A 22,904-nucleotide genomic window follows, 5' to 3' on the forward strand; every position below is an offset into this window, starting at 1 on the left:
ATAGAATTCTATTTTTATTTCATTCACACTGAAAGGGCAGAATCTCTCAAACCAAAACCATCATCATGTCACAAACCAGACTATTTTCCAACCTTCATTTCAAAATGACCACTATCATATTTTCCCACTCTTAGTCGGGCAGTAGAATAGGGTCTGGAGGCAGGGAACCTAAGGCCCATTCATGCTGACTTTCTAAAAGTAAATCAAAAGGAAAACTCCAACTTTCCAAGCTCAAGTAACAAAAGGACCAGAGGCAATTCCCTTTGCAACCCCCTGCCCAACCTTCTAGGCCCTTGGTATCTGGGCCTAGTCTTCATTTGCATAGGAGAATAACTTTGTAACTTTTGCCTCTGATTGGTTGCAGGCTACTCCTTAATTTACAGAGGGTGGGAACCAAGTAACCAACGGGAAATCTCTAGAGGATATTTAAACTCCAGAAAATCCTGTAACCAGGGCTCTTGAGGCACTTGCTGGAGGCCACTCCCACTCTGTAGAGTGTATGTACTGTCATTTCAATAAATCTCTGCTTTCCTTGCTTCATTCTTTCCTTGCTTTCTTTGTGCGTTTTGTCCAATTCTTTGTTCAGAACACCAAGAACCTGGACGACTTGTAGTCAAGACCCTCCATGGGTAACACTGGGACTACACCAAAGCCTCAGAAATCATGGAATGATTTTTCAACCACATTATCTGATTCTAATGATGAAATGACCTGTAGACCGGTCTGAATCTTGGAATTTGCCTATCAAAAAGCTCGGCTTTCCCTACTTCATAGGTCTTCAGAAGCGCATGTCCAACAAGGCTAATATTCCATCATCGGGATCAAATTGCTCACCAGGTAGTAAAAAGACACTACAGAATTTCAGGGGTTCTCTGCCAGTGAGGACTTTTGAATTATGTAGAACGGAGCAGCTACTAAGCAGTGTTCTATCTTCCTACTCTTCTAATCGATTGTCATCCCTTAAAGCGCTGCTAATTCTAGAAAACAATCTATAACCTGTAAGAACCAGCGCAAGCTGGTGATAACTACAAGTCCCATGATGCAAAGTATGAGCGCGGACCAATGTTGCTCGTAGTTCCTTCTGGGAATTGTAGTCTTCTAATCTCCTGTTTTGCAAACTAGGTATTGTAGCCTCCATTTCTCAGAAGTTCGGTTGGAAAAGTAAAGATAGTGCAGAGAATGTCGACTTCCTGCCACAGGATTACGTTTATCTTCGCTATCTGAGGGCCCGGCCGGACAACTCCAGTCGCGCCTCTGGTGGGCGGGCACCCTTGGCGTGACACCACTTCCGGCAGAGCTGTCCCAAGTTCGGCCCCTCCTTCCACACGGCAGGGATCTCGGGCCCGGCAGCCGGGCAGAGACAGGCTGAGGCGGGGAGCAGCTGCTTTTGGGGCGGGGGTGTCACGTGAGGCTTCTCGCTGCTGAGGGAGGAGGTGAAAAGCTGCGGTTAAGGAGAGTCCGGTTTAACCGTCACCTGGAAGCGCGCTCGTTCGGGATCGCGGAGTGGGCTGAGGTAAGGACTGGGTCGTTACCTCAGGACAGGCGGTCGCTGTCCCGGGTTCTCGTACGGGTAACACCTGCAACCTCGATGTCTGGCGGGCGGCGAGAGGCTCCGCGGGAGAATGGAGAGGCGCCGCAGGAAGCCCAGCCACCTTCAGGCCACCGCCGACCCCACTGTGCGTCTGGGAGGCGCTGGGCGCGCACCGGGCAGCGGAGGCGGGAGAGTCTGGGAGCCCGGGGAGCGGCGGGTCTCGCCGCCTGCAGTGTGGAAGACCCGTGGCCGGCGCGGACCCCGGCCTTACCTTTCGAGGGTCGAACTGTGCCGGGTATTTGCCTCTTTCCTCCAGCCCACGGGGTTCCTCAGAGTCGGGCCACCTCACCTGAGATTTTCCAGAGTGAGACTGAACTGGTCGTCCTGGGAGCAACTCCGCACCAGGGCAGAGGCGAAGACGCCCCTAATGAGCACAGCACGTGTTTTGTTTTGTTTTGTTTTGTTTTTAACGCTTGGGTAGCGCTCACATCTTCGGACGTCAGTGGTTGTATTGATATGCGACCTCCCCCAGCCAGGCGGCCTCAGGTAGAAGAGTGGCAAAGGCCAGGTGGATCCCTCGGACCTTGAGAAGGTTGAGATTTCAGACTTAACTTATTTTGGGGGAGGCCGTCAGGCGGAACTGAGGAGCGGTGAATCAGCAGCTAAAGTTTCATAAATCTTTGATAATGAGGAAAGATTACCGAGAGTCACTTGAGTTAAAAAAATTTTTTTTTTTTTTTTGAGATGGAGTTTCGCTCTTGTAGCCCAGGCTGGAGTGCAATGGCACGATCTCGGCTCACCGCAACCTCCACCTCCAGGGTTCAAGCCATTCTCCTGCCTCAGCCTCCCGAGTAGCTGGGGTTACAGGTGCGCGCCACCACGCCCGGCTAATTTTTGTATTTTTAGTAGAGCCGGCGTTTCACCATGTTGTCCAGACTAGCCAAGAACTCCTGACCTCAGGTGATCCACCCGCCTCGGCCTCCCAAAGTGCTGGGATTACAGGCGTTGAGCCACAGCGCCCGGCCCAGAGTTAAAAATCTTATTTCAGCATCTTTCCAAGTCCAGGCGACTCATTTCTTACCTTTCCCACTAGCAGAGTTTCGTATGAAAAGTTGGGCAGTTATTGTGTGTAGTCTTGTCATTTTGCTGGTCTGTAGTTATTACAGTTTCTTATGAGTTTATTTAACAACGTAATAGCAAACCATTTCTTCTTTGTGTTATACTATTTTGACACAAGATATACTAGTCCTTTTGATAACAGATCCTTGAGTGTAAGTTATAAAGATTTAAATACCCTCAGTTTATCGCAGAGCAGAATTAGTGATGACCTGTAAGCTGTGAAGAACGGTTACACTTTTCACTATTTAATTTTGATGCGTACAAGTTTAATGTTTACTGGGTTTTATTTTAGTAACTTGACTAAGTGTATTTTTAATCCTGGGTTCTATAAAATTATACTATGTAGCATGTAAGCATCTGGTTCATTGTTACTACTCTGTGTAAGTTTTTGTAGTTTCATTAATTAAATTGAAAGATAATGTGAATAGATTTCCTCTCTTTCTGATTAAATCCAGAGGTAATGTGAATAGTTTTCCTCCTTCTCTTTTTCTCTCTTGTACTGAAATGTAATACTGTCAGGATGATAAGCATGGAATAAAGCTTCAGAAGGGTCTTTACCAATCTTTCTCCTACCAATTTTATATAGATGAAATCAGGTTAAAATGAACATTACAGAAATACTTCACAAGGGAATAAAGTGGGGAAAAGGGATAACATGTAACATGGGGTCAAGGAAAAAGAGTGTGAAGCAGTTTTGCTCTCTCTACCTTGCAAATAGGAGTCCTTAAAGACAACTGGGATTAAAAAAAGGGGTTTGAGGTATGTTTTCATTCCAAATAAAATAATAGAGTGTCATAAAATTGAAAAGAACATTGTTCTTTTGGATCCTGCTGCAGATTAAAGACTAATCTTTTAATATGTCCTTTTCATTTTTAGATAGTGAATTCCTAAGAAGAAAATAATGGATTGCATATTAGTTGTTCTCTAAGTGGACTCAATAGTGTGCAAGCTTGTTGCAAAAGCCAAGAGAAGATGGCAACTCCTTATGTCCCAGTTCCTATGCCCATAGGAAACTCTGCTTCCAGTTTCACGACCAACAGAAATCAAAGAAGTTCTTCTTTTGGCAGTGTCTCAACAAGCTCAAACTCTTCTAAAGGCCAGTTAGAAGACGCAAATATGGGTAATTTTAAACAGACAAGTGTTCCTGATCAAATGGATAATACTTCACCTGTCTGTAGCAGTCCCCTCATTAGGACTAAATTTACAGGTGCAGCTTCTTCCATTGAGTATTCTACTAGACCAAGAGAAACTGAAGAGCAAAATCCGGAAACAGTGATTTGGGAAGATAGACCATCTACACCTACTATACTGGGTTATGAAGTGATGGAAGAAAGAGCTAAATTTACTGTAAGTATTGACTTCTGCTGTATACCAGTACAAAGTGAAAGATTGGCTAATCTGTGTGTTTAAACCAGTGTTAAATTAATGTAAACCTGTACTTATAATTTCTTGAATATGAAATTCTAATGGTTTTTACACCACTGAATTCTATCATATTGTTGTAAACTTTTGCTTTACCTTAATAAATTTTCACAAACCAGACACACCTATGTAACTATTAATAGCACATAAATCAAGGAAAAGGACGTTACTAGAATCTTAAATGCTCTGGGTTTTCTGCCAGTCAGGACCCATTCTCCCAATACTTTTGTATAGCCTAGATTAATTTTTCCTATTTTTGTACTTTATCTAAATGGAGTTACAGACTCTTTTTGCATCTGGTCTCTTTTCTTTAGCATTGCCAAATTACATGCCCAGCTTTAAAAGATATTGATGAACAGTGTTTCAGAATCGTTGTACTGAATTATACTCCTAAAAGCAGGATATAAGAGTTTCAGTTGATCCATAGCTTCCTCACATGTGATATTTTAACATTTTTATCATTTCAGCTATTCTCATGGGTATAGAGTAATATGTTGTGGTTTTTGAATTTTCTTAATGACTAATTAAATTGGATTAAAAAAATTTTTTTGGCTGTTTGGATATTCTCTTGTGAAATATCTGTGCATGATTTTTGTTCATTTTTCTTTTGCGAAGTCTCCCTTTTGATTTGTAGTTTTCTATGCATTTTGGATATGTTTTTTTCAGATAATGTATTACGACTATCCTCCTCACTCTGCTTTGCCTTTTCAATTCCTTGATAATACCTTTGATAAATAAAAGTTCTTAATTTTAATTTGGTTTGATTTGTTAATTTTTTGAATGGCTATCACTTTTTGAAATCTTTGCCTGCTCCAAGGTTACAAAGATATTGTCCTTTGTTTTCTTCTAAAATCTTTACTGTCGGGCCTTTCACATTTGTAAACCACTGGAATTGATTTTTGTCCATGGTGTGAGATGAGGGTCAAGTATTTTTTTTTTTTTCCTCAGATGGGATCAATTAATCAGACTTATTTAAAATACCTCTTTCTCCTCTTCATTTTCAGTGTTGTCTGTGTCATAAATCATGTGACCATAAATGCATGGGTCTGCTTCTGTGTTCTGTTTTTCCATCCTTTACTAATTTCACACTGTCTTAATTAGTAAAATCTTGTAATAGGTCTTGATATCTAGCAGTGTAAGTACTCTAGCTTTTTTCTTCAGGATGGCCTTCGCTATTCTTGGCCCTTTGCATTGAGATTTTGTTAGATCTATAGATTAATCTGGGGAGAACTGACATCTTTACAATACTGAGTCTTTAAATCTATGAACCTCATCCATTGACTTAAGGCTTTAATTTTTTCTAGTAATGTTTTGTTGTTTCTGGTGCAGGATTCTTACATCTTTCGGTTAGATTTGTTTCAGGTTATGGATGTTGTTTGATGTTCTTGTGAGAGACATCTATTTTTGTTTTCTATTTACTGCTATTTTATATATTTTGACCTTTTATGTTTATGTATCCAGCAACCTTGCTTAACTCACTTATTAACTCAAGAGGTTTACTTTTTTGGTAAGAGTTTGTTCTTTTAATAAAGTTTAATGTTTACTTCAGTGTTTCCTGCTGCAAATTTATGACACGATAGGATGACCTCCAAGGAAAAATTGTTGACATAATTTATGAAGAGGCGGTCTTTAAAATTATCATAAGACTGTGATATAGGAAATCTGCAGGGAACTCTCTCTCTCTTTTTTTAAGAAAATTTTTAGAAATTATAATAAACTGATGGCCAATTTCCTAAATTAAGGAATAGGCATTTATTGAGTTGATACTATGGTCTGAATGTGTGTTCCTTCAAAATTCATATGTTGAAACCTAACCTTCAAGGTGATAGTATTAAGAGATGGAGCTTTTGGAAGCCAGTAGGTCGTGGGAGCAGAGCCCCCATAAATAGGATTAGGACCCTTAAAAAGACGCCCCAGAGAGCTTTCTTGTCCTTTCCACATGTGAGGACATAGCTATAAGGCACCATCTATAAACCAGAAAGCAGGCCCTCTCCAGATACCAAATCTGTTACTGTCTTGATCTTGGACTTCTCAGACTCTAGAACTTTGAGAAATAAATTTCTGTTGTTTACAGGCTACCGAATTTGTGGTATTTTGTTATAACAGACCTAACAGACTAAGACAGATGATATGTGTGAAGATGCAGGTATGTGGCCAAATACAAGGTGGTGGTATATAAAGCATTTCAAGAGACTGGAGAGGAGGAAGTAAATGACAGACAGACATGAAATTAGTCATATTCATTTATTAACTCAACTTTTTTTTTAATTACCTATTATGCCTCAGGCACTGTTCTGGGAAGTAGTGGTACAGCAATTTGAATGAAAGCATGATAAGTAAGTAAATAACAAGACGCCTGATATGTCACATGGTGATAAGCACTATTGAGAGAAATAAGATAGAGAAGAAAGAAAGGGAATTTCCTGAAATCTGGGGTTGGGATTTAAATAGCACTGTCAGTCGTGGCCTCACAAAAAAAGATGTTAGTACTAACAGGGAATGAGCCATGAGAATGTGTTTTCAGCACAGATGGGACAACTACAAAGATCCCTGTGGCTGACAGCAGAGTAAGCTGTGGGAGGTGTAGGGAATGAGATGACAGGCAGGGAAGTGTGGCACACAGATCACATAGGGAAGGAGGCACTGTAAAGTCTTTGGATTTTACTCTGCATGAGATGGGAATCTTTGAAAAGGTTTTTAAAACAAGAGTCATGTGATCTGACTTAATGTTTTAGAAAGTTCCTTCTGGCTACTGAATTGAGACTGGTTTGGTCAAGATGGAGAACAGTCAAAGCAGGAAGCAGTTAGTAGGTTCTTGTAGCAATCCAAGGGAGACGTGATGGTATTGTGAACTGGGATGGTGGAGGAGGTCCTGAGAAGTGATCGGTTTCTAGATCTATTTTAAATGTAGAACCAGCAATATTTCCTAATGATTTGGAAGTGGAGTGTGGAAGAAAGAGAAGTCAAAGATGACTTCAAAAGTTTTGGCCTAAGCAATGGGAAGAATATGGCTGCCATTTAATTAAATGACAGGTTTTGAAGGGATGATCAAGATTTGTTTTTAGATATGCTAAATTTGATATGTCTGTTTGACATTGAAATGGAGATGTTACATGTGTTAACGTGTACACATATATATGTATTGTGTGTGTGTATACACATAAGCTGAGTTTAAGGGCGTGGTATGAGCTGGAGATACAAGCTTGATAATGTTAGGTTTGTAAAATAATTTTTTCTAGATGTAGTCTTTTGAATTGATCTCGTAACTAAAAAAGTATTAGGACTCATTGTTGATCTGATAATATATAAAGTGTCTAGTCTTTAAAAAGGATGTTTAAAGACAAAAATTGACTAGGATGGGTAGTGAGTAGGATTGGGAAGGAAGCATGCTGTAGACCTCTTTGGTAATGTTTTGTTTCTTGCTCACTGATATGGTTTGACTGTGTCCCCACCTAAATCTCATCTTTAATTCCCACATGTTGTGGGAGGGACCTGGTGGGAGGTAATTAGGAAGTATAGCTAACTTGCTTTTGATTTTACAAGCTGTTGGGCAGAAAGGAGTTACCTTGTCTTAGATGAGGGGCAAGGGGCAATCATTGGGGCAGGTCTTTCCCATACTGTTCTTGTGATAGTGAATAAGTCTCATGAGATCTGGTGGTTTTAAAAATGGGAGTCTCCCTGCACAAGCTGTCTTCTCTTGTCTGCCACCATGTGAGACTTGCCTTTCACCTTCCATCATGATTATGAGGCCTCCTAGCCATGTGGAACTATAAGTCCAATAAACCTCTTTCTTTTGTAAATTGCCCAGTCTCATGTATGTCTTTATCAGCAGTGTGAAAACGGACTAATACAGTAAGTTGGTACCAGTAGAGTGGGGTGCTGCTAAAAAGATACCCGAAAATATGGAAGCGACTTTGGAACTTGGAAGAGTTTGGAGGGCTCAGAAGAAGATAGGAAAATGTGGGAAAGTTTGGAGCTTCCTAGAGACTTGTTGAATGGCTTTTCCCAAAATGCTGATAGTAATATGAACAATAAAGTCCAGGCTGAGGTAGTCTCAGTTACAGATGAGGAACTTGTTGGGAAATGGAGCAAAGGTAACTCTTGTTATGTTTTAGCAAAGAAACTGGTGACATTTTACCCCTGCCCGAGAGTTTTGTGGAATTTTGAACTTGAGAAGGATGATTTAGGGTATCTGGTGGAAGAAATTTCTAAGCAGCAAAGCATTCAAGAGGTGACTTGGGTGCTACTAAAGGCATTCAGTTTTATAAGGGAAGCAGAGCATAAAAGTTTAGAAAATGTACAGCCTGACAGTGCAATAGAAAGTAAAATCCCATTTTCTGAGGAGGAATTCAAGCTGGCTATAGAAATTTGCATAAGTAATAAGGAGCCCAATGTTAATCCCCAAGACAATGGGAAAAATGTCTCCAGGGTATATGAGAGGTCTTCATGGCAGCCCCTCCCATCACAGGCCCAAAGGCCTAGGAAGAAAACGTGGTTTTGTGGAATGGGCCCAGGGTCCCTGTGCTGTGTGCAGCCTAGAAGGCTTGGTGCCCTGCATCCCAGCTGCTCCAGCTGTGGCTGAAAGGGGCCAAGATAGAGCTCAGGCCATGGCTTCAGAGGGTGCAATCCCCAAGCCTTGGCAGCTGCCACATAGTGTTGAGCCTGCAAGTACACAGAAGTCAAGAATTGAGGTTTGAGAACCTCTGCCTAGATTTCAGACGATGTATGGAAATACCTGGATGCCCAGATAGAAGTTTGCTGTAGGGGTGGGACCCTCATGAAGAACTTCTGCTAGGGCTGTGTGGAAGGAAAATGTGGGGTCAGAGCCCGCATACAGAGTCCATACTGGGGCACTGCCTAGTGGAGCTGTGAGAAGAGGGCCATCGTCCTCCAGATCCTAGAATGGTAGATCCACCAACAGCTTGCACCATGCACCTGGAAAAGCCACAGCTTATAAAAGCAGTCAGGAGGAGGGCTATACCCTGCAAAGCCACAGGGGTGGAACTGCCCAAGGCCATGGGAGCCCACTTCTTGCATCAGCATGACCTGGACATGAATGAGACACGGAGTCAAAGGAGGGTATTTTGGAGCTTTCAGATTGACTGACCCACTGAATTTCAGACTTGCATTGGGCCTGTAGCCCCTTTGTTTTGGCCAGTTTCTCCCACTCAGAATGCCTGTATTTACCCAATGCCTGTATCGCCATTGTATCTAGGAAGTAACTAGCTTGCTTTTGATTTTACGGACTCATAGACAGAAGGGACTTCTTGTCTCGTATGAGACTTTGGACTGTGGACCTTTGAGTTAATGCTGAAATGAGTTAAGAATTTGGGGGACTGTCAGGAAGGCATGATTGGTTTTGAAATGTGAGGACATGAGATTTGAGAGGGGCCGGGGCAGAATAATATGGTTTGGCTATGTCCCCATCCAAACCACATCTTGAGTTCCCACATGTTGTGGGAGGGACCCAGTGGGAGGTAATTGAACAATGGGGGCAGGTCTTTCCCATGCTATTCTTGTGACAGTCTCATGAGATCTGATGGTTTTAAAAATGGGAATCTCCCTTCACAAACTCTCTTCTTTCGTCTGATGTGCCTTCTTCTTTCGAAAGAGATGTGCCTTCCCTTTCTGCCATGATTATAAGGCCTCCCCAGCCACATGGAACTGTAAGTCCAGTAAACCTCTTTCTTTTGTAAATTGCCCCGTCTCAGGTATGTCTTTATCAGCAACATGAAATGGATTAATACGCTCATGGTACTGGTTACATAGGTGTGTTCATTTTATGAAAACTTGTCAAGTTGTATGCTTATGAATTGCATACTTTTTTGTATATATTTTGTAATTCAAAAACAACTACATTAAAATAAAAACAGTAAAAGAATACATAGGAAGCTTCAAGTAAAAAGTAGAAACAACAGTTATTGGAATATAGAGAAGGGAATGATCAGTACTGTTCATAAAGTTTTCATTGAAAGCACTACTCAAACAAGCAGAAAGAGCACTTTCTGGAAGAGATAAAACACAAAAGTCTGTACTTTATCTTGCCTAGAGAAACAGGGGTATTCAGTGGCCACAGTGGAGAGTAACTTATTTAGAAGAGGGAGTTCATTTTCTAAGACAAGTAAATAAAGTCAGTATGTATTATTTGTAGATAAACCTAATTATTATATGAAATGCACTTTTATGCTGTATCAGTCATTCATACTGAAAAGTTTTAAAGTCGACTTCTCTCTTCTTTTAATGAGTGACTACTAAAAAGAATTTCTTTTGTATCCCGATTGCAACTTTTTTAGATCAGAACCTTCTGCTGACTTTAAAGAGTATCCAAATAACCTTGTTTCCCACCCTTATATGTTACAAAGATAAATTGCTTATTTTTTTTTACTTCAAAGCTAAATGATTAATCCTTAACTCCTCCTTATTCTCCCCTTAAAAGCTGAAAGAGAAGTTTGTATGGGAGAAAAATCAAAGGATAAGGATAATCTGTAGTCCCTAACTAATGAGTTATCTTTAGGGCAGCACTGTCCAATAGAAGTATAATGTGAGCCATAATTGTGAATCACATCTGTAATTTTAAATTTCTTAGGAGCCACATTAAAAACAAAAGAAATAGGTGAAATTATTTTATTAATATATCTTATTCAACCAAATATGTCCAAAATACTATTTTAACATGTAGTTAGTATTAGACCATTTTAATAAATGCCATTTACATCTTTTTTCACATTAAATCTTTGAAATTCAATGTATATGTTGCACTCTTAGCACATCTTAGTTTTAACTAGTGACACATTGAATGCTGAATTGCCATGTGTGACCAAAAGTGCAGCCCTAGAGCTACACTTGGAAATTATTGGACAGCAAATGTCCAGGAAAGAAGTTACTTTTTTAAAGAGATTTTCTTATCCAGCAGATAGTTATTGAATATCTCGTATGTGCCTATATCTAGTTTAGTGCAAAATACCTTATCAAAAACTACTAGATGTTTCTCTGAGATTCTATCATAAATAACACTTTCTCATAATACGTTCTAAAATTATGCTTTTAAAAAATAGAATTCACTTTTTTCTTAAGCACTTTTAAAAATATATTGACTTGCTTCAAGTTTTTCTATTCAGTAGCCTACATAATTGTACATAATTACGAAAATGTAAATTTTATTCAATTGGGGTTTTTTGGTATTTCAAGCTTATATTTTGCCCTTTTTTACAATAATTTCAACTTTCATTTTAGATTCAAGGATTACATGCACAGATTTATTACATAGGTATATTGCGTGATGCTGAGGTTTGAAATACTAGTGAACCCATCACCCAAGTAGTGAGCATAGTACCCAACAGTTTTTCAACTCCTTCTCCTCTCATCCTCCCGACTAAGAGTCCCCAGTGTCTATTGTTGCTATCTTTATGTCCATGAGTACCCAGTATTTACCTCCCACTTATAAGTGAGAACATTATTTATTTGGTTTTCTGTTCCTGCATTAATTCACTTAGGATAATGGCCTGTACCTCCATACATGTTCCTGCAAAGGACATGATTTCATTCTTTTTTATGGCTGCATAGTATTCCATGGTGTATATGTACCATATTTTCTTTTTCAAATCCATTAGTATTCCATGGTGTGTATGTACCATATTTTCTTTATCAAATCCATCTTTGATGGACAGCTAGAATGATTCCATGTCTTTGCTATTGTGAGTAGTTCCTGCAGTGAACATGCAAGTGCATGTATCTTTTTGGTAGAACAATTTATTTTCTTTTTGGTATATACCCAGGAATGGGACTGCTTTGTCAAATGGGAGTTCTGTTTTAAGTTCTTTGAGAAATCTCCAAACTGCTTTCCACAGTGGCTGAATTAAGTTACAATTCCACCGGCAGTGTATAAGTGTCCTCTTTTCTCCATAACATCATCAACATCTGTTGTGATAATGACTGATAGCCATTCTGACTTCTGTGAAATGGTATCTCATTGTGGTTTTGATTTACATTTTTCTAATGAGTAGTATTGTTGAACGTTTTTTAATGTTTCTTGGCTGTTTGTGTATCTTTTAAGAAGTGTCTGTTCATGTCTTTTGCCTACTTTTAATGAGGTTATTTGTTGAATTTTTTAAGTTATTTTTATTTTTATTGGTTTTTTTTTTGACAGAATCTCACTCTGTCACTCACTTGAGTGCAGTAGTGTGATCTTGGCTCACTGCAACCTCTGCCTCCCAGGTTCAAGCAATTCTCCCATCTCAGCCTTCCGAGTAGCTGGGATTACAGGCACCCACCACATCTGACTAATTTTTGTATTTTTAGTAGAGGCGGAGTTTTCACCATACCATGTTGGCCAGTCTGGTCTCAAACCCCTGACCTCAAGTGACCCACCTTCCCTGGCCTCCCAAAGAACTGAGATTACAGGTGTGAGCCACTGTGCCCAGCCTTGAATTGTTTATGTTCCTTATGGATTCTGGATATTAGACCTTTCTCAGATACATAGTTTACAAATATTTTCTCCCATTCTGTAGGTTATCTCTTTACTCCATTGATAATTTTTTTGCTGTGTAGAAACTCTTTATTTTAATTAGATCAATTTTTGTTTTTGTTGCAATTGCTTTTGAGAACTTAGTCATAAATTCTTTCCCAAGGCCAATGTCCAGAATGGTGTTTCCTAGGTTTTCTTCTGGGATTCTTACAGTTTGTGACCTTACCTTTAAATCTTTAATCCATACTGAGTTAGTTTTTATATATAGTGAAAGATAGAGCTCTGCTTTCATTTTTCTGCATAGAGCTAGCCAGTTATCCAAGCCCTATTTATTGAACGGGGGATCCTTTCCCTGTTTCTTTCTTTTGTCAACTTTATCAGAGATCAGATGGCTGTAGGTGTGCAGTTTTATTTCTGGGTTCTCTATTCTCTTCCATTGGTTTAGATGTCTGTATTTGTACCAGTACCATGCTGTTTTGGTTATTGTAGCCTTATAGTATAATTTGAAATCAGGTAATGTGATGCCACTGGCTTTGTTCTTTTCACTTAGGATTGCTTTGGCTATTTCAGCTCTTTTTTGGTGCCATGTGGATTTTAGAGTAGTTTTTTTCTAATTCTGTGGAGAATGATGTTGGTAGTTTGATAGGAATACTGTTGAATCTGTAGACTGCTCTGGGCAGTGTGGCCATTTTAACAATATTGATTCTTCCAATTCATGAGTATGGGATGTTCTTCTGTTTCTTTGTGTTGTCTGTGATTTCTTTCAGCAATGTTTTGTAGTTCTCCTTGTAGAGATCTTTCCCCTTCATGATTAGATGTATTCCTAGGTGTTTGTGTGTGTGTGTGTGGCTACTGTAAATGGGACTGCATTCTTGATTTGGCTCTCAGTTTGAATGTTATGGGTGTATGGAAATGCTGTTCATTTTTAAACATTGATTTTATAGCCTGAAACTTTACTGAAGTCCTTTATCAGTTCCGGGAGACTTTTGGCAGAGTCTTTAGGATTTTCTAGGCATAGAATCACATAGTTTGACCTCTTTTTTCCCTATTTGGATGCCTTTTATTTATATCTTTTGCCTGATTGCTGTGGCCAGGACTTCCATATTTTATTCTTGACAATAAAAACATTACACTTATTTGAAAACTTTGCTTGAAGTTATTAAGTTTAAACATTGTGTAGAACGAAAGTGACTATTTTTCATAGCTTCTTCAAGTGTAATTCCTTTATCAATTTTAGAATATGTTGACATAAATCATGTTTTGAAAGCTGATGAGTTTATTGTTATTGTGCACAGAAAAAGCATTTTGTCTCAAATCTGTTATATTTATATACTTAAGGAAAAAATCTGGCTTTTGGTGCCTGCATTGATTATTTGTACTTTTGATGATTTAAATGATTTTTGATATTTTTTACTTAATAATTGTTATAGACTGGGTTATCAAGTAAAAGTTTTTAAAATATTAGGCTTGAATTTTTAAATATCTTTACTTTTATATTTCTCTCTGTCTCTTTTTCTTCCTGTGCATAGGTGTACAAAATACTAGTAAAGAAAACCCCAGAAGAAAGCTGGGTAGTTTTCAGAAGATACACTGACTTCTCTAGGCTTAATGACAAAGTAAGTACTATAATAAATCCAAACTAACATTTCAGTTTTGAATTCTTTTCTATTTCCTATACTTCTGTTATATTTTTTCTTCTTTATTAATTGAGTCAATCAAATCCTTTCTAGTTCATAAGAAAATTAAATTTTTAAATTAAAAATTAAAAAAAAAATTTTTTATAAAAAATTTTTAGTATAAAAATATGAAACTTTAAAATTGCCAACAGAAATATAAATAATTGTGAGTTTGAAAAAGATGTGTATAAGATCTTTTGAATTATTATAAAATTATATATGTCTATAAGATAATGAACAAAAACATATTTAACATATTATATTAGTTTCTTATTACTGCATAATAAATTACCATAAACTTTGTTGCTTAAAATGACACCTGTTGATTATTTAGTTTTTTGGGTGGGTTCAGCTGTGTTTATTGCTTAGCATCAAGCACGGTCAAAATCAAGCTGTTAGCTGTGCTAGGCACTTATATGGAGGCTCTGGGGAAGAATTACCTTCCAAGCTTATTCAGGTTGTTGGCAGAATTTAGTTTCTTGAAGTTGTAGGGCCAAAGTTTCTGTTTCCTGGCTGATTGTCAGCCAAAAATCATTCATAGTTTATCATAGAGAGTGCCCTCCAGTCCTTGCACATAGCCCCTCTGTCTTCAAAGCCAGCAACAGTGAGCCAAGTTCTTCCTGTGCTTTGAAGCTCTCCAGCTTTCTTCTCTGCCACCAACTAGAGAAAACAGTCTAAAGGAGTCATGTGGTAAGATAAAGCTCACCCAGGTAATCTTCCTATCTTAAAGTCAATTGATTAGTAACCTTAATTACAGCTGCAAAATCCCTTTTTCTATGTAACATAATAAAATCACAGAAGTAATACCAGAGGCAAAGGTCATGGAACATTTAGAATTCTGTCTACTGTGCATACGAAACGGAATAAGAAACCTCAGTGTATTAAGAACCCTTAAAACTAAATTAGGAAAGTGAACCCCAGAGTAAAAAATGCAACAAACAGTATGAGCAGGATAATTCACAGAAGAAATATAAATGACCAGTAAACCTAGAAAACACTTAATATCACAGATACTCCAAGAAAAGGAAATTAAGACACTGTTTTTCACCTGTCAAGCTGACTGATATTTAAATGATAATACCCAGTGTTAGAAGTATGAATCTTCCTAGAGGACACCCAAAAGTTTTGCATAATTTAACATTATAATCACATTTCTAGGATTTATCCTATATAAGTAGTCATAAACATGGGAAATATTTAGCTTTAAGGACACTTACCTCATTGTTTTGTATATTGTTTTGTTTATCTATGTTTTACTTTGTTTTTAGTAGTTAAAAGTTGGAAGCAACCTAAATTTCTCAAAATGAAGAATTAAGTAAATTATTATTAGAATTTAATAGCAAAAGAAGAGCTGCCTTGTCCCCAGAGCTAGAGAAAATTTAGATGGGGCAATAGGCAGAGAGTGTGATATTTTGGAAGCCAAGTGAAAAATCATTTATCTAAAAGAAGCAAGCCATTTATTATGCTTTTGAGAGGCCAAGTAAGATGATCTTAGAACATGCAGAAATTACTCTCCAATTTTGACAGGTGTTTAATAAGAAAGTTTTACTGGTCCTGTTCTCTCCCATTTGCCACTTTTCCTTTCCTCCTTCTTTGGACTCCTTGAAACTTTAAAGTTAGTATATTTTTATAGTGTTTGGTGATGGGAAACCCATGTAACTTTGTAGTTATTTAGCTGCCAAATTTTTCTGCCACTCTAAAAACCTCAGTTTAAATGAAAAGGTAAAATATAGAATGCTAAAATATTTTATCCATTTTAAGTTTTGGTTAAGATGCTTTCTTGTAATATGCCAAAATAAAGTGTTATTTCTAATGCATACCTACAATTATGTATGTATTTTATTTACTGTTCCTGAGCTTCATATATTATACTGATGAATTTAAAATTTATAATTCTGTACTTCTGTTAATTTTTTGAGATGACTAAATAAACAGAAAGATAAAAGCAATTCATGAAGTTACCTGATAGTTAAGTGGAATACTTAGCTTTTAATGAAATTATTACAATTTTTATCATGCAGACTGATTTCAAACAGTTTCATTGTAGACCTATTTAACCCTATATGACATTATTTTTCTTTTCAGACTCCACTGTTATTTAGTGTTTACTTCCTATTATCTCTTTAGTTTTCATCTTTATTGCTGAAATATTTTCTTAGGCAAGCTGAAATTTAGATAAATCTTTTTGAAAAAAGATGATAGCAGTTTAATTTAAATTTAGTAAATATCTCCTTGATCCTCCAAGATGGGCATTTAAAATTAACAAATGTTTATGTCGGTGTTATAGGTATCAGAAAGAGCTCTACCTGTCACTTGCTTTTAGTGGCAATATTTTTTAAAAGTATGTCAAACACCAAGAGGCACACAGTTTAAATTGTAGTTATTATTAATATAATTGTAAAAAAATAAAAGCTTAGGATCTTTCATTTTATAAAATCAATCATGAAGTATTTATGAAATGAGTAGATTGAGTTCAGCATTGTGCTAGGAATTTGGAGTTACTGTTATGTAGAAACTATATAGATATGACTAACTTTAAGGAACTTACATTTCACAGTTATATAGTTATGAAGTAAAAATAGCTAATTGGTGATACAAACATTATTGAACATAACTAAAATAACACTGCTTAGAAAAAGAACATTTATATAGAACATTAATATTTTCTTTTTGTTTTATTTTTATTTCCTGGGTTATGTTCTGACTTCAGCTTCTCTGGGAGTGATAAAAGCCTCTGCTGAGGAAGTCAGAGGACAAAGTCATGAGCAAATTCTAGAATGCACAGGACTTATCAGAGTTGGGGCAACCAGGCAGGGTTTTAGGTTGGGCTGGGAGATGTATTGATTGTAGAAATATGGCCATAAGAAGTGAGTTTTTCTCTAAATTCTATTTAAAATTTAAGCTCAATATTTCTACTTCCAGGTTACAGCAGTAGGACAAAGCTGAACATTTCTGTGAGGTAAAATTACTGTTCTCAGTTGCTTCCAGGCAGCAGAGCTTAGGGAGGAGAGAGCAGGACCTTACCAACTCATTGTCAAGACATTCCAGGTTCATATAAAAAGTCCATGGCAGATTCAACCAGGCATTCAGTCTTCACATTAAAAACAAGTTCAGTGATATTCTTCCACATGTCTGTCTCTTGAGTCACGCTGCTCTCTCTTAAACTGATCTGCCCACCATATGAGCTTCATAAGTGGCATCCTGAGATTGCCTTGAAAAAATCACCGTCTTTCTGGTGATTTTTTTTTCATTTCTCTCCTTTGTTGGATCTTTTCTCTATCCCTTATCTTCCTCTTCTTGAATTACCCAATTGTGGGACAACTTCTTTTCTGCGGTAATTTTTTAAGGGGCGAAAAAAATCTAACCATTTAAATTATAAAGCTTAAAATTAATAAAAAGACTATTTTCATTTCCCTCATGACTTTTGTCATTTTATTTTCTTTCCAGATACATTAAATAACAAAGCTCCAAGGCCATAAATATCTAGTTACATCTTGAAATCAAATTAAGGTTTTTAGTTATCTAAGTTACTCTGTAGTTTTTGCCCTATTTGTTTTATCTTCACATGTGTATAGAAATATAGACAGAATATTATAATTTTTCCATTTTTCCACTATTTTATCCAGTGCATTTTTCCTTTGTAGTTATGATATTCATTTTATATTTAAGTATAGAAATGCAAATGTACACGGATTCATTTCAGTCATTCATTTATTGAACATATATTGTTGACTGCTTGTTATGTCACAGTCACTATACTAGACATAAAAGATGTAACTATGACAAAGGCATGCGTAATAATTGTAGTGTACTAAAAGGGTTCCCAATCTTAATTACACTTTGGATTCCCCTGGAAAGCTTTTTAAAATTACAATGCCCAGGCCTCATTTCAACTAATTAAATCCTAATCTATCAGAGATGGGAAACAATCATTAATATCTTTTAAAACTCCTTGGGTGATTCTAATGTGCAGCCAAAGTTTAGAATCACTGGTCTAATAAGAGAGCCTAAATTAAATGTGCTGTTTACATTGTGAATGATGTCATTAAAGAAATAAATTTATGATTTGACAATGTGTATCAAATTGTCTTTTCTAAAAGTTATCACAGCAGTATCTTCAGTCCCATATGCTCTTCCTGAATCTTGCCACGGCCCATCAAGAGGTAGAATACATTTCCCCTCCCCTTGAACCTGGATGGTCTTGCGACTACTCAACCCAATAGAGGTCAGTGGAAATAATGCTGTGTGACTTTTAAGCCTGGATTACAAGAAGTACACAGTTTCATTCTGGCTTGCTTTCTTGGAATGCTCCCTTTTGAAGCCAGCCTCCATGCTGCAGGAGAAGTCCAGGATACCTGGAGAGGCCAGTGTTAGGTTTATGGCTGACAACCTTGGCAAAGTTCTCAGCCAGCAGCCAGCATCATCCACTATAGATGTAAGTGAGTGAACCTCAGACAATTCCAGCACCCAGCCTTCAAGTCTTTCAGCTGAGGCCTGAATTCATTGTATGATAGAGATATATTGTTCTCACTGTACCTCATATGAATTATTGGCCTAAAAAAATCTGTGAGCTTAATATTAATAAGTGGTTATCTTATATCACTGAGATTTCGGGTAATTTGTTACACATTGTGGTAACTTGAGCAGAATGTAGAAGGGAAGACTTAACCTAGTTTACAGGGTTGGGAAAGTCTTCCCTAAGAAAGTAAAATTTAAGCCGAATGTATAAAATAGGTCATAATCAAAATATAAAAGTTAAAACTAAACTTTTAGGAAAGAAACATAGAAGAAAATCTTTACAGCCTTGGAGTAAGCAAAAATTTTTTTATGATTAAAAAAAAGCATAAACCATAAAAAACAATGGATGAATTAAATAACATTCAAATTAAAAAAACATCTGCTCTGTTTAGACTTAAATTGAAAAGTCAGGGCAAGTTGGGAGAAAATATTTATAATACATATATCTGACAGAGGACTTGTATCTGAAATATATAAAGAACTCTTCTAACTTAATAAAAAGGCAACCTAATTTTTTAAAAGGTAAGGTGCTACAAAATTTAATACATAATTCACCATTGAAGATATTCAAATGCAAATGAGCAGATAAGAAGATATTTCTTTGCTTTGTCAGCAAAGAAATGCAAATTACAACCAGAATGAAATGGTTCTACACCCCCAATAAAATGGTTAACATTCAAAAGATGGACAATGCCAAGTTCTGGCAAGGATGTGGAAAGACTGGAACTCTTCTGTGTACACAACTGGTAGAAAACAAGAAATAAGGCATACGAAGCTTAACTGAATTTAATTCTTTTATTTTAAACTTATTTCATGAATAATTCATGTAGTCAACAGGATAGATTTTGTAGAATTGATAGTGCTTGAGTTAAACGTTGTATTTGCTCTTTATTTCTTTTTCAGTTAAAAGAGATGTTTCCTGGTTTTCGACTAGCACTTCCTCCAAAACGCTGGTTTAAAGACAATTACAATGCCGACTTTTTAGAAGATAGACAATTAGGATTACAAGCGTTTCTTCAAAATTTAGTAGCTCACAAGGACATTGCTAACTGGTATGTAACGAATTAAAATAAGAAATTATAAAAGCATCCCAATAACTGGTGTAAATTAAAGAATAAATCTATGATCATAGTTATTTAAGAACAAAAAATCAGAGTTGGAGTATAATTGTCTTCTTTAACAAAGTACTACAGCCGGGCGCGGTGGCTCAAGCCTGTAATCCCAGCACTTTGGGAGGCCGAGACGGGCGGATCACGAGGTCGGGAGATCGAGACCATCCTGGCTAACACGGTGAAACCCCGTCTCTACTAAAAAAATACAAAAAACTAGCCGGGCGAGGTGGCGGGCGCCTGTAGTCCCAGCTACTCGGGAGGCTGAGGCAGGAGAATGGCGTGAACCCAGGAGGCGGAGCTTGCAGTGAGCCGAGATCCGGCCATTGCACTCCAGCCTGGGCGGCAGAGCGAGACTCCGTCTCAAAAAAAAAAAAACAAAGTACTACAAGGGATTTTCTTGCTTTCTTTCAATAAGGACTTTATTTGACATTTCATTTTTATCATTTGACATTTCATTTTTATCAAAGCTTATTTTAAACAGTCAGTAAAGTGAAAAATCCAGTGTACCATGTACTAAAACCACCCAAAGGTAAACTTTTAGTATTTTGTATTTTAGCAATGACTTAAAACCACTTACATATTAGTAAAATTTTGGTTTAGGGTAATATTCTTTATATTTCTCCAAAGTAGTGCAAAAATATTAAAATTGTGAAGTTGGCTTAATTTACATAGAAGGTAGAGTGAAAATACCAAACAGCATTAAAAAAGGAAAAGAACAGAGCTATATGGGTTTTTTGCGTCAGAGTATATTTACAAGAAAATTGCTTGGTGGTTTAGTATTAGCTGAGTATCTAATTTTGGAACTCATGTTAGCAGATAAATTAAAACTATTTCGAAAAAAAAATTAGAGAGCATTTATAATACAGCAATAGCTTATAGATAACTTGGGCCCATAACTGTCTTGAGCAGTTTTTTACATGAGGATGGAAAACAAATTAAGAAAACCATTCTAATTTTTTCTATCTCTTTTTCTCACCCTTTGCATGTATCAAGTTTTTTCCTGCATAACACACACGCGATATATATATATATATACACACACACACACACACAAACACACATATATATATACACAGATATGTGTGTGTGTATATATATATACACATCTTGCTTGTCAATGTGTGCCACATAAGCCTGATGGCTTCTCAAGGTCTCTGCCCATCCTCATTTTTCTTTTAATGAAGGAACTGCAAGCCAAACCCATTCTTTCTACTCCAGATTGATATATGCAATTGCCTCCTCGACATCTCCTTCAGATATCTGAAAATTACCTCAAACATAAAATACATTTGAAAGTTTAGTCTGCAGACATTTTTTCCTCCAATTTGCACAAGCAGCATCATCTACCCAGAACCTGTGAGTCATCTTTAACACATCCCTCACTACCCTTAACATTTCCCTTGCAAGTACCACTCAAGTCTGTCTACTTTTCTCCATCCCTGCCATCACTACCCTAGTCTAAGCAGGTATCCCTCACCTTAATTACTGTAGATGCTTTCTCACTGGTTTTCCTCCTCCACTGTTATTACTATAGCCCAGTAAAGCAACAGTGATCTTTGTGCTTCAGTTTGACTTAAAGTATTCTTTCTGGTCCCTGCCTACCTGCCTTCTTTCCAACCTTGGGTTTTCTTATTCCTACCCACCTCCCATTCTCTGTGTATTTGCCATATTGGTCTTCTTTTAATTCTCCAAAATCACCTTGCTCCTTGTCTCTCAGAGCCTTCAAATATGCTATTTCCTGAAAAGGCAACATTTCACACTTCTACCCCACCCAACCCTGACCTCATACCTTACCCATCCTTCAGTTTTCAACACAAACTTCACTTCCTTAGGTAACTGGCCTCCTGACTGACCACTCACCACCACTACCACCACCAAACACTAGGTCAGTTCTTTATCACAGAGTCTGTACCTTCCCTTCTCAACTGGCTCTGATGCTTTAAGACACCATTCATCACCCATAGGTAATGAATTAACTTATTTCCTGTATTCTAAGATGATACTAGCTATGTGCCAGTCTCAATAGAATTGAGACAATAATCACTTAAATCATTATCAGTAGGGGTCAGTTCTCTCTTGGAATCTCAGTTGAGAAAGGCTAATTGGTACTTCACTATCAATGCACTTCAGCATATAATTTTTTCTGTCAATATTTGTCTTTCTCCCACCAGATTATAAGATGTATAACAACAGGTCGTGTGGCTATTTTATTCACCATCCAATCTCTAATGTTTAGCACAGTGCTAACATAGTTGGTTCTCAATAAGTACTTCTTGAATGAATGATAGAACTATTGATATTCACTGATATACTGTGTATTAGAAAAAAAAAATTGAAGCCAGTGTGACAGAGTTAGCGATTATGTGGTCTAGGTGGTGAGAACATAGTGCTCCCCACTTTTCTATACATATATATATATCTTTTTACATCTCAAAAGAAAAAAGAGAAAAGATTAGTGTTAATTCAGACACACAAAGCAGGAATAAAAACCAGTAAACACCAAACTTATAGAAAAAGCCTTGGAAGAAAATATATTTGATAGCATACCATAAAAGAGGATTTTTACTACCACCAAGAAATCGACATATCCTCTCCCCTTTTCTCTTTCCCCTTGTTCAGTAAACCTTTATGTCTCTATATTTAAGATGTTGTGGTGAATTAAAATCAAATGTATTCTATAAATGAATTCTCTGTTTTTAAAATACTGATAATAGATCTTAGTTGCTAAAGTAGAGATTACTAGGGCCATTTGAGATCCTGTCATTTCTAAAGCTGCATAGCTCAGAACAGTGGTAATGGTCTTGCTCAATTCATAAAATAGGCGTTTTAGGGAAAGAAAGGTTTATTGGCCAAATAAGTTGGGGAAGGGTTTCATTTGATATTCCTAGAGGATTAAAGGTTCTAAAAATCTTGCATGAAAGAATCTAATATGCCTTGCATTTGTTTGCCTACCTGCCTTTGTCATATATCATCAGATATTTAGGGAATGCAGGAAGATAACTTCAATTCAATTAAAAACAGGGTACTTGTGCCTTGGTACCCACTATCTTTTTTATAGGTGA

At 37.2% G+C, this 22,904-nt stretch overlaps 1 protein-coding gene across 1 annotated transcript in view; it reads left to right on the forward strand.

Moving 5' to 3' along the window:
- Window positions 1–3,166: 3,166 nt before the first annotated feature.
- SNX16 (sorting nexin 16) overlaps window positions 3,167–22,904 on the forward strand; it is a 46,677-nt gene continuing 26,939 nt past the window's right edge. The window contains exons 1-4 of the mRNA XM_011989759.1: window positions 3,167–3,409; window positions 3,527–3,997; window positions 14,066–14,152; window positions 19,634–19,782. Coding sequence (XP_011845149.1) covers window positions 3,623–3,997; window positions 14,066–14,152; window positions 19,634–19,782 — 611 coding nt within the window. The 5' untranslated portion in view covers window positions 3,167–3,409; window positions 3,527–3,622. The remainder of the gene's footprint in view (window positions 3,410–3,526; window positions 3,998–14,065; window positions 14,153–19,633; window positions 19,783–22,904) is intronic.

Source organism: Mandrillus leucophaeus, unplaced genomic scaffold, assembly GCF_000951045.1.
Source record: "Mandrillus leucophaeus isolate KB7577 unplaced genomic scaffold, Mleu.le_1.0 Scaffold361, whole genome shotgun sequence".
Classification (NCBI taxonomy): Eukaryota; Metazoa; Chordata; class Mammalia; order Primates; family Cercopithecidae; genus Mandrillus; species Mandrillus leucophaeus.